At 43.0% G+C, this 12,578-nt stretch overlaps 1 protein-coding gene across 2 annotated transcripts; it reads left to right on the top strand.

The window, feature by feature from the left end:
* Positions 1-1,093: 1,093 nt before the first annotated feature.
* HIKESHI (heat shock protein nuclear import factor hikeshi) lies at positions 1,094-10,638 on the top strand. 2 transcript variants are annotated; one of them, XM_058018249.1, is made up of 5 exons: positions 1,094-1,197; positions 1,935-2,172; positions 5,723-5,874; positions 8,393-8,511; positions 10,278-10,638. In XM_058018249.1, the coding sequence occupies exons 1-5, from the start codon at positions 1,168-1,170 to the stop codon at positions 10,330-10,332; spliced, it is 594 nt and encodes a 197-aa protein (XP_057874232.1). In that variant the 5' UTR covers positions 1,094-1,167; the 3' UTR covers positions 10,333-10,638. The 2 variants fall into 2 exon arrangements, with proteins under 2 accessions (XP_057874232.1, XP_057874233.1); XM_058018250.1 differs by lacking the exon at positions 1,094-1,197 and adding an exon at positions 1,587-1,679.
* The last annotated feature ends 1,940 nt before the right edge of the window (positions 10,639-12,578 follow it).

Genomic DNA, 12,578 nt, shown 5'->3' with positions numbered 1-12,578 from the left:
CTCACATTTTCACACTGCAAGGGACAGGTTGGTTACTCCATCTGGTGGCAGGCACTGGGGTCTTCATTTTGTTTAAGTTTTTAGCATTTGGAAAGGCAGCACAATCCTTAGCTAAAACTTTACTACCACAAAGTGGGCAACAAAAGCAACAGCCTGGGAGCTTCCCCAGTGACAGACCTCTGCCATAAGCCACAGCTGCAGTGCCCAGGGTCTGGGAGGGCAGAGGACAGGAGAAGCTGTCCACCCAATGTGATCCTGGCTGCAGGAAAGATCCTGACATTGCCTACAGAGATGGGTGAATCTCAGGTCTCACAGTCCATAGCAGCACACTGGCATGGTAAAACGGGACAGGGTTCATAAAGATTTGTGACAGAAATATAAACACGAGTATGATTAAGATTGAAGCATGAATCAAAGTACTCGTGTAAACACCAAATGACACGTGAGAACAAGATTTAAAGAAATGGCTTCTACAGAAAGTGCAGAACACTGTTCTCAGTCAAAGCAAGGAATGATTTGTTTCCATTTGTTTCCTGTGCTCTGACACCCAGGAGACCACAAGCAATGAAGCACAGGAGCTCCCCTCAGCCCAAAGAACACGGGCGCAGCTTACATTGCACTAACGTGCAAGGGAACCGCCCTGAGAACAGAGACTAAAAACCAATCTTTGTGTCTTGAGCTGAGGGGAACTTTTGTCATAATTTATGGGAGATTTACCAGATGAACTGCTTCTCCTCATCCCCCTAGTTCATTTTCTTCCTCTGCTGCCTAATTTCATGCCATGCCTAGACGCCATCACCATGGATGTATGACAGCTCAGCCTAGCTAAAACACAAGGCCAAAAGACTCTGCGGTACTTTTGCTGAGAGCACCCCTGCCCACAGCCCCTGAGGCAGGTGCAGGGCTGGCCCGGGGCAGCGCCACCCATCACGCGCATCAGCGCCGTGACGCGAAGAACTACATCTCCCGTCATGCTTCACTCCGACTCACCCACACCACCTGGGCGCGGCCGCGCGTTGCACTGCGGGAGTTGTAGTCCGTGTCGGCGGCGCCGCGGAAGTGACTCGGCGGTGCCGGGGTGAGCGGGGGCGTGTTGACTTTCCGGGGACGGCGCTCATGGAGGCTCGGGAGTAGCGAGGCGTCTGAGGGGGTTCGCCGGCCGCCGCCATGTTCGGCTGCCTGGTGGCGGGCAGGCTGGTGAGCGCTGCCCGGGCCCGGGCGGGGCCCTCAACCCGCTCGGGGGCGGGGTGGAGCTGCCGCAGGGCCCTGGGCCCCCCGGCCCCAGGCAGGGGCCCCGCCTGCCCGGCGCTCGGCTGGCTGCTGCCCCGCGTCCCCGCAGGCTGCTGTCTTGTCGAGCGTCCGTGCCGGGAGGCGCTTGCCATCCCCCTGGCAGTGTTGTCTCCTCAGAGACAAGCTGGGAGCTTAAAAGAAGCTTTTTAAGGCTAGATTGTGCCTTGGCTGCAAGGATGTGGCATCTCGGGTAAAGAGGAGGGTATCTTTTGCTCTGGCATTCATTCAGCCATCCTTCTGCTGCCTTTCTCAAGGTCTATTGTATTTCCTATGTGAACAGGTTTCCATGATCCTGGGGTTGTGCCAGCCAGGTGGTCAACAGCCACTTCTTAGTGACTTGGCAACCTCTTCTGCACCCTACTTTCCTCCTACGCACATGGGGAGCGAAGGTATTCTGATCCTGTAGTCCCGGGTGGGATATGTGTTCAGTGCAGGTAGAACAAGACTGTTGTGTCTTTCTGGTAATATTTTTTGCAGTTGTTCTTCTGCTGTGTTTGACTTTTATCTGGCTATTTGCTCTTTAGGCTAGTACGTTCCTCACTTTTTGTTATGTACCACTTTAGGTGTATTTCTGTAAAAGGAAATTCGCAGACAGATGAGGATGAGAAACATGTTAATACTAATAAAGGTTTTGTTCTCTTTAGGTGCAAGCTGCGCCCCAACAAGTGGCTGAAGACAAATTTGTATTTGATTTACCAGACTATGAAAACATCAACCATGTAGTGGTCTTCATGCTGGGAACTATACCTTTTCCAGATGGAATGGGAGGATCTGTCTATTTTTGTTACCCAGACCAGAGTGGGATGGCAGTGTGGCAGCTGCTGGGGTTTGTCACTAATGAGAAGCCAAGTGCCATCTTCAAAATTTCTGGTCTCAAATCCGGTAAGACTGGTAGAACATAGCAGTCGCTGCAACAGATGCGTTCCGGAATGCATAAGGGATAAACGTGTGAAGGTTGCTTTGAACAAAAAGCTACTTAAAAAGGCAGCACACTCTGTGTTTTCAAATAGTGTTGAGCAGATGTACTAAAAGCAGCCTGTCATCTTCATGGAAGTCTGTCTGTGTGTTACTGTTCCTTGTGAAGTTGCTGTCTCATCTTCTCTTGTGTGTGGTGTTGATCTGGAAATTCTTCTAAGCAGACTTGATGCGTTTTTGTCCTCTGCATAGAGGAAAAATGGCCTTGTAACTTCCCTGCCATGGTTTTAGGTGTTTGTCTAGACAGGCCAGCAGCATTTTCTATCAGCCTCCTCTGCTAAGTGGTTGTATTCTTTATAGCACAGACAGATTTTGCAGGGAGTGGAGCCTGGCAGTGATTTCTGACAGCTGGCACTACCCAGCCAGGGGCAGTTGCTCTATAGAACTGGCCAATAGAGGGTGTCCCCATTGGAAAGCAGCTTTCCAAATGTTTTAGTACTTTAGGCACACTGAGTAGAGTGTGTGTGTGTGTGTGCATGTGCTTTCCTAAGTACAAGGGGTGTGCTGTGTGCATTCTAAAAATGATGAGACATTCCAATGGCACACCTGTGTTGGATGAAAGGGACAGATACATCAGTCAAGCAGCTCAAAGTGTTACAGTGATAAAGTAGTACACAGCTTTTGTAGATTTGGATGTAGTCTACATCTTTAACTCAAATTTCTGTTGGATTTAGTGTTGAGTTTGCTCTGCCAAAATGCATTCATTCATAACATGGCATTCTTTCTTTTGGGTCAGTCCTGGATGGGGCAGTATGGTTGAGATAAGGGCTTTCAAGCTGCAAAGCAAAATGAATTCTGATCATACACATTCCTCAGAAATTTGGGCTTGCTTCAAAAGAGGGAGCACCTTCAGAAGGGTTTGGGGATGTGGTTTTGTGTATCCCAAAGCTGTGTGGTCAGTGTAACAGTAAAGCATATCACCAGTGCTTAACTGTAATTTCCTGGTAAGGGCTGCTCTCAAGGAAGAGCTCAGTGACATAGCTGAACACATTTGCAGTGCCTTGAGGCACTGCTGTGCTTGATTTGAGCAGCAGAGAGCTCTGCCATTCCCATTGTCTGCAGCTTTGCTCTGACTGTGGACTCAGTCTAAGCTACACAATCTAATGGTCATAAATTATTCTAAGGTGGAGAAGACTACATAACAGAGAGCTGGAATCATTGAGAGACATTGCTGCTGCTTGAACTCTGCATTTTGGGTTTAATACCAGCTTGAGAGGACCAAGGATGTGTCCCTGTCAGCTCCCTGGGAAGCAGTAGTTCTAGCAGAGTTTCATTTGTTTACATGTAGAGAAGGGACTTAGAAATGCTCCTTGCCTTGGAATTGAAAGGTTTTCATGTTATGAAGGTGTGGTAGAAATAGAAAACAAACTTTGGGTTTCTATTTTGCACCCTTACTGGGAGTAAGTTCACAAGTGGGGTAAGAGTTACAGCAGAGTCTTTTCCATACAGACTTCTGCTGCCATGCTGTTTATGCTCTAATATCATGTCTGCATTTGAGGCTACACATGGGTAAGGATTTTATTGTGGCTGGGCTGAAAGGTAAAGGGCTCAATCACTGAATTAAGGGTTCAATGAAGGGAAGGAAATGGGTGGAAAAATACTTTTCTGATAGCAGTTTCTCTGCAGTGATGTAATGTGTTGGAGAGTGTAATGTCTGAATACAAAAAAACTGAGCTTGTATTTCAGTACCGATTAACATTCTCTGCGTTTGTAAGGTTTGGAATGCTAATTGCTAGAGCCAAGCATGGAAAACTTGGAGTGTATTTCTCCTGGTGTAAGGATGGCAATGGATGCTTTTATTGCACACTTTTAGGCAGACATCTTTCCAAGGCCGTGGTTCTGTGGGAGTTCATGGAAAGTGAATGGAATGGATGTGTTTTATTGTTTGTATCATGACTGTCTAAAGTAATCATACATTGTAACAGAGCCTGTTGCTTGAAGATGTTACATTTTTATTGAAATATCAGTTTCTCAGGTGAAGATGTTACAAGATGCAAAACTTGTACCAGTTCTGTTGCTGTTGGGATTGTAATAATGAACTTGATACTTGGTTTCTGATAGCTTGTATCAAGCAAGCATCCAACAACAGCAAATGTGAGATGATACGGCAATAAAATGGCGTTTCTCAGAAGAGGTTCTAAATAGCATTTCAGGAGATGAACTCTCTTCTTACTTGGCTTATGTTAAAGTAACATTTTAATAGGAGTGCTTTACTCATAAGGTGGCACTATATTGCAGTTGTAGAATCTGGACTAAGGAGCAACACTTCAATTGAAAAGGGTGCTGAGTTTGTGAGTGCACTTTCTGGAGGGATTGGCTGTTTGCTTCTTTGTGCCTTGTGTCTCTGCAGAGAATGGTCGAGTTCCTGAGGTGTTCAGTCCTGATCTCAGTTCAACTTGTCAGACTTTTTTTGCTGGCTGAGTTTTTGACTGAGATGGAGCTTTTGATCTCCATTAGCCTTTCTGGCAGCTCAAGATAGTGCTGACTGGTCTGCAGGACAGCTCTTGATTAGCTTTGCTTTCTCCTGCTACTAAGAGGCCAGAGAGTGCTGCTGAAACATTGCCTCTGTGTTAAGAGTGTACTTGACTATTGTGTTCCCACAAACACAGGTGCAGTATTAGTGTTTGCTTACTGATAGCACTCTGGTCCCACAGGCCTTTTCCTGCATTTTCCCTTAGAGATGCTGACAGAAGAGTGCATGATTTAAGTGATGCTAAGTGTCTGTCCTTGTTTGCAGAGACCTTGGCAGAAGCTGGGACTGAAAGTATGGGTTGAGAAAGGTCAGAAGTGAGGGCAGAGGGCTGGGATGGTGCCTGTGTTTGTGGCATGCAGTTTGGGGATGGTTCCTTGTTTTCTTTGTGGCACTTGCTAAGTCAGAGACCTCTCTGTTCCATGACTATTTCTTTGACCTTTGCTGCTTTTGGTGGGATTTAGCAGTTCAGATGAGACCTGGGGCTGCCCAGCCTTCCCTGAGTCAGAGGGGTCATAAACCAGTGCTCGCTACTTTTTCAGAGTAGGTTCAGTAGAATGTGGCTTTAATGAGTGAATCAAACAACTGCAGCAGTGATGCATATTTCTTGTTTATCTGCAATTGCCCAAATGTGAATTAAAAACTTGGTTCCTGTAGAAAAAGGTTCTGCTGTCTTTCACTTGCTGATCATATTCCCTCTTTCCATTTACTTCAGAGGGAGCTGTAAAGTCATGTTTTTTCTGGTTTTTAAAAATTTCCTAATGATCTCTTGTGCTTTTTAAATGTACCAGTCACACTGTTCTATCTGTTGTGCTTGTGTGTACTTTTGCCTGTGCTTGGACTGTGGTTTTTCTGCATTTCCTGGGACAGGGAGATCCCTCTGGTGGGAGCTGGGGAATGCCTTCTACGGGAGAAACACGGTGATTGCAGTTACGCAGCCTTTCCGTGTGTGCCAGACCTAACGTGTGCTGTTCGTGGTGCTTTCAGGGAAGGGAAGTCAACACCCCTTTGGTGCCATGAACCTCCCACAGACACCAACAGTGGCTCAGATTGGAATCTCAGTGGAACTGCTGGAGAACCTGGCCCAGCAGACTCCTGTTGCAAGTGCTGCTGTGTCATCAGTAGATTCATTCACAGAGGTAGCATGGACTTTCGTTTTCAGAAATTCTTTTTCTGTGGAAGTCTCAAGAATTGAGCCTCTGAAGCACTAACGGGGGAGTGGGTAGGGGATGCTGCTGGGGGTGGCAGTAGGATTGTAAGCAACCTAATAATTGTCAAATCATTTGGTTGAGTGCATTGATACTATGAAATTGCTTTTTCTTACACTGAAAAACTGTCTCCTGTAAAAGACTGGAATTTTCATCCTCAGTGACATGAGGCCAAGAGATTCACTTGTGTCAGTGTCACTCCACTCCAAAATTATTTATATACTTCTTACAGGAGCAGCTATGACTAAATCCATGTAAGAGACAGTGGATCTTTGATGATTTGTAGGTGCTGAAGCTTCAGTACGTAGACTTGCAGGGACAGTCAGAAATTACTCACACGTTAAGGCAAATGTGGCCATGGATGCAGAGAGATATTCAGGTGTTCCATTTTCCCTGGAGAAATCCTGATGTTGCTCTGCAGAACTACAGAAGTATGCCCTTTCCCACACAATGGGTTTTTTTTTTGTTTTTCACCAGTGCCTTCTCTGTGGATCAGGCCTTGGGCTACAATGTGCCATTTTTTAAGCCAGCCTGTCCATTAGTTTGAACCTCTGGAAATCCTCAGCCAGCTCTGTGAGTTCATTGGCAGTCTGAGAGCAGTCCCAGGCAAGCTAGACCTGCATAGTGGGTCTTGATTTCCCTAACACTGATGGCTCTGGCATTTTCTTTTAGCATTTCAGCAGTTGCTGAGGCTTTCCTTCAGGCCTTTTTTACCTTCTCACTTTCCTTCCAGGTGCTTGCTGAGACTGGTAATTGTACAGTAATTGTACAGTAATCCTGATACTGTAGCTGATGTTCTTTGGCAGCTTATACACATTGTAGCTCCAGATAGGTAATGCTTCTTGCAGAAAGTTACCATGACTAGGAGTTGACCAACAGCTGTCTTTGTATGGTACAGTTAATTGAGCTTTTCTGGAGTTGTTAGGTGCTAATGACACCTAAAAAATATTTCTGATTCCACAAATATTTATTATAGCAGTAGTTAAGTTAGGAGGAATAATGTGCCATATCAGGTCATTTGCAAGGTGGCTCATGGATTTTTCTGGCAGTAGTATTTAAAGAAAAAGAACCACCTCCTGATTGCATAACAGTTTTACAAATGTTATTCTCAGTTAAGTGAATTTTTCTGTTGAAAAAGAGCAGCATCTGGCTCTGAGCATCTTAACTGAAATTGTAATTGCCTTCAAGGAATGCAGTTGACCCAAAGGGTGAAGTACTACTTACTCCTACAGAGAAAACGTGTGAGGTCAAAGTGGAAGGAAACCTTTACAGGAGTAGATTGCAGAGGAAGGGCATGTATGACTGGGAGCATATTTGTGAATAATGAATAGCTTTCATTTAAGATTTGACATCTGCTCTTTGGAACTGCTACATTATAGCAATAAAAGTGGTTTTTTAATGGCAAAATCGTCTGTGGCTACCCTAAGTTATGAAGTTGATCTCCTATTACATTTTTAGTAAGTTTTATGAAGATTTATGATTGAATATGTCTTTTTTATGTGTATAAATGTATATAAAAAAGAAGTAGGACAAAACCATTTAGTTCTGCAATGAGGGTAGGGTTCTGGGATATGATTTCTTCTGCTCCTTTTGTCAGAGAGGAGCACAAGACTGCATTTATTAACTCAGGCTCTGTTTTGTTTTTCTGTATCATTTCACTGTCTGTGAAATTTTCTATATGAAAGTTCTTTGTTCTCCCATCAAAGCAAAGAATAACTATTTTTTTCTTTTTTTTTTTTAATAGAGGAAATAAGGAGGTACTGTATCTTATATATTTGTAGGCTGGCTGGGAATGTCCTACAGCCTTATCCTCTGCACACAGGCCTTACTGTTCCTTGGCCTCTCTTTCACTCTTTTCTTTCCTAGTCCTACAGTTTAGGAGTGCCCTGTGCATCCTTTAGGTGTTTTCCCCACAAGATCTTGTGGTAAAAGATGCCAGGACAGCAGCCCTTCTGTGGGGAATGCTAAAGGAAATTGCCCTGTCACGGGAGTGTGATATGCTGTAAATAGATTGCAGCCTTTTCCAGTCGTTTAACAAGTGTTTTTCTGGGAGCTAGAATGGCAGCTTTGGCCCAGTCTGGAGTTCTTCTGATTATTCAGTTTGGAGGAGAGGGACAGCACTGCATCACTTCTTTGTCACACAAACAGAAAATGTTCTTCCCAAAGCTGTTTGTCCAGTTGGATGAAACTGAGCAAGGAGAGGGCAAGTGAAGATTCTTAAAATGATTTCTGGATGCCAGATGGATCTGAGGGCAAGATTGAAGCTTGGGATGTTTTGATCATTGTCTCTGGACCTACTACATCCACTTTCCCACTGTGTTTTAGATGACAGTGATGAAGTAATGACAAAATTACTTCATGTAGGAGCTGTATATCTTAAACTTTTGCACAAAATTTCAAATTGAAGAACAAACTTCCTTAAAATATCTCTTCTTTTTTTTTTTTTCAGTTCACTCAGAAGATGTTGGATAACTTCTATAACTTTGCTTCCTCGTTTGCTGTCACTCAGGCACAGATGACCCCGAATCCTTCTGAAGCTTTCATTCCTGCAAACGTAGTTCTGAAATGGTAATGGCAGTGATCTTTAGTAACAAATGGGGTTTTTTTCTAGGCATTAGACCATCATTTCTAAGCACTAAACTATTGTAATGCTATTCAGTGAGATGATGCAGAAGTGTTTAAAATTATTGTTTATTTCTAGTATAGAGAAGTCCTGCCTACTGTTTTTATATTTATTTGTCAGCTTTTTTTTTGTTAGAAAAGTGCTCTGCAACCAATGAAACTTTTTTTGGTTCTACAAGGGTTGCTTTTAACATATGTGCATTTGCCTTGTGTTGCTGATAATGCAAATGCTCTGGAGTTATGGGAAGACAGAGCACACTTATACTCGTCAATTTATGCTTATTTGTTTTATTTGGTCTCTTCCTAGACATAGTTCCAGCATAGTTGCCTTACTTAAGAATATGTGAGAGGTGATGAAATCATGTTACTAGTTGACCTGGTTCTGTCACCAAGATCCTTGAGTGTAAATACACAAGTGCCTCTGGGAGTTGTTTTCCAGGGACTGGTTTAATAACTGTCTGGGGATAGCCTGTGTAGTCTGGAGATAAATTGTGAACTGCAGGCAATCCTTTAGGTTATCTGAAAATGTCTTTCCTATCAGTTTGGCCTTATTTATTTAGCCTCTGCAGTATTAACCTAAGCCCTTCTTTAATCTCTGTTTGAGACTATCTGAATACAGTTTTATCATTAGTAAGATCTCATGAATATGCAAGCAGTTGATGAGAGCCCTGTGTATTGTTTGGGAGTGTAATTTGATGCGGATGTCTTGTGTTTAGAAGTAACTACAAACTCCATGAACTGTATGTGGGTAGGGTCTCTGATGTGCCTGGTGAGTGCCTGGGTGAGGCTGAATTGGTTTTAAACCCTTCAGTCTTTTCTCACTTGAGCTGGGCTATGAACTATGAGGTTTAGGAGAACATTTTGTGGTTTCCTTTGTTTCATTGGCATTTTTTTTTTGATTCCTTACATTTTGGGTTTGTGAGGATTAAAAGGGGAGTTGTAACTTTTGTGGCTCAAAGCCTATAGGCTTCTCTATTTTTTTTTTCTTGTAGAAAGGCACAGAAATTGTATATTTTGTCTGTTTCTTCACTGTGTGTCAACAGTGAATTCTGATGCTGTTAGTTTATGGTTTGCTTGGTTTTGTGAGTATGAAAATTGAAATTAGGACAGCGTGTGTGTGTACATGTTTGCCTTGTATGTTAGAGACTTACGTTTCCCTATTTGATTTTACTAAAACATTACCATCCAGCCTCAGATTCATACATTCATTCATGATTTCCTAGCCCCAAAATGCTATGCATAAAACAGTCACTTATAATTCATGGACTTGTTTAGGTTGGAACAGACCTTTAAGATGGAGTCCAACCATTCCCCTCCTGCTGCCAAGTGCACCACAAACCCAGGGCTGATAAAACATGTCCACGTGTCTTTTAAACACCACCAAGGATGGTGGTTCCACCACTTCCAGTGCTTGACAACCCCTTCAGTGGAGAAAATTTTCCTCATGTCCAATCTAAATGAACTTACCATTTTACTAAGCTTTGAATGAGTCTCCTCTGGGATACTGCTTTAAGGAAATTCATCTTGGTGAAATACACAAGTCTAACTGCAAATATTCTAGATATGCAAATGGAATTGTGATTTCCTGGTGTGAAGTAGATGTAATTTATCATGTTCTCTGCATAGACTAAATTATTTGTACCCTCTTTTAAAAACACAATTTTATATGCAGGAGCTGTTATTTTTTTTGTTGTTTTTTTTAATTTTTCTAGGTATGAAAACTTCCAGAGACGTCTGACACAGAACCCTCTCTTCTGGAAAACATAAACTTAAATTCTGTCTTTTGGGGTTCTTTCTAAAGTGTTACCTGAAAGATGCATCAAGTAACTACTGAAGATTTTCGTGGGGGAGGAGGGCAAAAACCCAAACAACGATTAGTCTAAATAGACAAACTAGTAACTTTTATATTACTCTTGAACAGTATTTAAAATTAAAATCAATGAAAATGACTAGTCTGCATGTTGGTTTATTTAATTGAAGTGCTTGGCTGCAACAAGAAATCAGTGTTCCATGTAGAAATACTTCTTTGAAACTGCATTTAAAGTGGAAAAAATTACAAGTTGAAAAATGGCAGCACTGTGTCATACTTGTGTGGTGCTTTGGGGTGTTGTACACAAACTGAATGCAGATTTTTCCTTCTTTACCTCATTTGAAGGGTAATCAAGCAACTGTGAATATGCTGATGGTTTTCCTGCTGGTACTTGCACTGTACGTTCTTCCATTTTGTGGACAACCAATATTCTTGTCCCCAGCTCATATAAATGGTACAGCAGTATTTCCCTCTTTGGCAGTAAGAAACTGTTGAGCTTAATCTTGGAGTACCTGTCTTTAACTTTTCCTGTATGAAAATATAATGAAGAGGAATCTTTGGGAACTTTGGCTGTGCTAGAAGAATTATTCCCAGTAATACGAGAGTAAAATCTTGTTTCTCTTAGAAACAGATGTGGGGTGTCTGATAAGGCTGTCACATTTGTTCATAAGTCCGTAGGATTTTGGGGTGGTCTGAGTGGTTCTCATGACCAGTGCAGTTTCTGCTGGTGCCACACGTGCCCAGGTATCTCATAGGTAAGGTCCAGCTGGCCCTTCTGTTCACTAGATTAGCTTGATCAGAAATACTATTTTGAGCAATAGATCTTGCTTTTTTAAGTTACTTTCTGTAACCAAGGACTAAGACTTGTTCCCAAAGCACTGGCATGAAAATAAAAGTTTTACTGGTTTCATTGACTGGGGAATGAAGCCTTAAAGGAGTCCTTTATCAGGTCAAGTCAGCCTTAGGTAACACTTGTCCTGAGAACAGAAACTCAGTCCTGCAAATGTGCCCAGTGACACCCTATGTAATTTCTAACTCAGCTTAAAATGGACTCTTCCCTTGCATAAAAGCAGAGGGACTCAAGTAATAAAAGGAATGAGCTGAACCTGGGACCCAGAAGAGGAGGAAAACAGACTGATGAAACCCAGGAAAGCTGTTGTAAGAACAGCTTTTGAAAAGTAGAACTAATTCTCCCCCAGGTAATTTATGGAACAAAGCTCATTTCCTAAAAGCCATGGCACAGATGCAAGACTGAAACTGAAAAGTTTGGGTTGCCTGCTTGACTAAAGCCTTAATTTTCTTAAGGACACATTTGTAGGCCAAATGTTTGTAGAGAAGCAGCAATGAGGGAACTTAGCAGAGGCCCAGGCTGAACTCCCTCATCAGAATGTGTCATTAGGATCATCCTGCGTGACCTCTCAAATTCTGCTGCAGGATGTGGTAGTTTTGTCACACAGGTGGCAGATGCCTCACATAGCTGGTGATAGAAGTGGATCAGACAAGACAAGAGGGACCAAATGGAAGTTAAGAGTGGTCACTGCTCAGCTTCTCACACTTTTAAGGAAGGATCTGGTAAGTAATTAACACTTCACAAGCCATTGCAAGGCATCAGGACTTAGGGAATATGTGTCTACATGATGTAGCAGACTCATTCCATCAGCACAATTTAATTAACAAAGAAGTGATTTATTTGTAAGAAAAAGAGGTACTAGCTACAACTTCCTCATCTGACTGGCCAGAGCTGCCCTCTATGAAATAATCCTCATGTCACTACTCCTTGTTGCAATTTTCTATGGCCCTCACTGTCATGGTTTGGTGAAGAGCAAGTCATAGAACAAATGGTATTTAAACCCAAGGGCCCTGTTTGGGCACAGGCTGTCACTCTGCTGCTCACTCGTCTCTCTGCTAGTTATAGCAAGCCACTGCTGTCCTGACCAAAGCTGCATTCTAGTTATTCCAGATGCTGGTGGGAATGTTGTTTGGGCTTCAGGAGGCCAGACAGGCCAGACTAGACCATGTGGGTGAGGTCACTAAGTCCAGCATGAGTGCTGTTACCCCTGCTCCAGTCATTAGGGCTGTAAATGAAAGTATGTATTTATATGGGGTTTGATTAATTCAATAGTATAGGTTAAGGACTTCTCCCAGTGCTATAGCCCCTGTGGGTTCAGCAGGTGTCTCTGAGCTCACTGAGTGTAGCACATGC

This window comes from Melospiza georgiana, chromosome 2, assembly GCF_028018845.1.
Source record: "Melospiza georgiana isolate bMelGeo1 chromosome 2, bMelGeo1.pri, whole genome shotgun sequence".
Taxonomy (NCBI): domain Eukaryota; kingdom Metazoa; phylum Chordata; class Aves; order Passeriformes; family Passerellidae; genus Melospiza; species Melospiza georgiana.
Note: the sequence above shows the minus strand (reverse complement) of the source record. Positions and strands in the feature narration are given on the sequence as shown.

Coding starts and splice junctions, on each gene's coding strand:
- HIKESHI (XM_058018249.1), top strand. CDS start 1,168: ATGTTCGGCTGCCTGGTGGCGGGCAGGCTG. Junction 5,875..8,392: donor CAGTAGATTCATTCACAGAG/GTAGCATGGACT, acceptor TTTTTTTTTCAG/TTCACTCAGAAGATGTTGGA. Junction 8,512..10,277: donor GCAAACGTAGTTCTGAAATG/GTAATGGCAGTG, acceptor TAATTTTTCTAG/GTATGAAAACTTCCAGAGAC.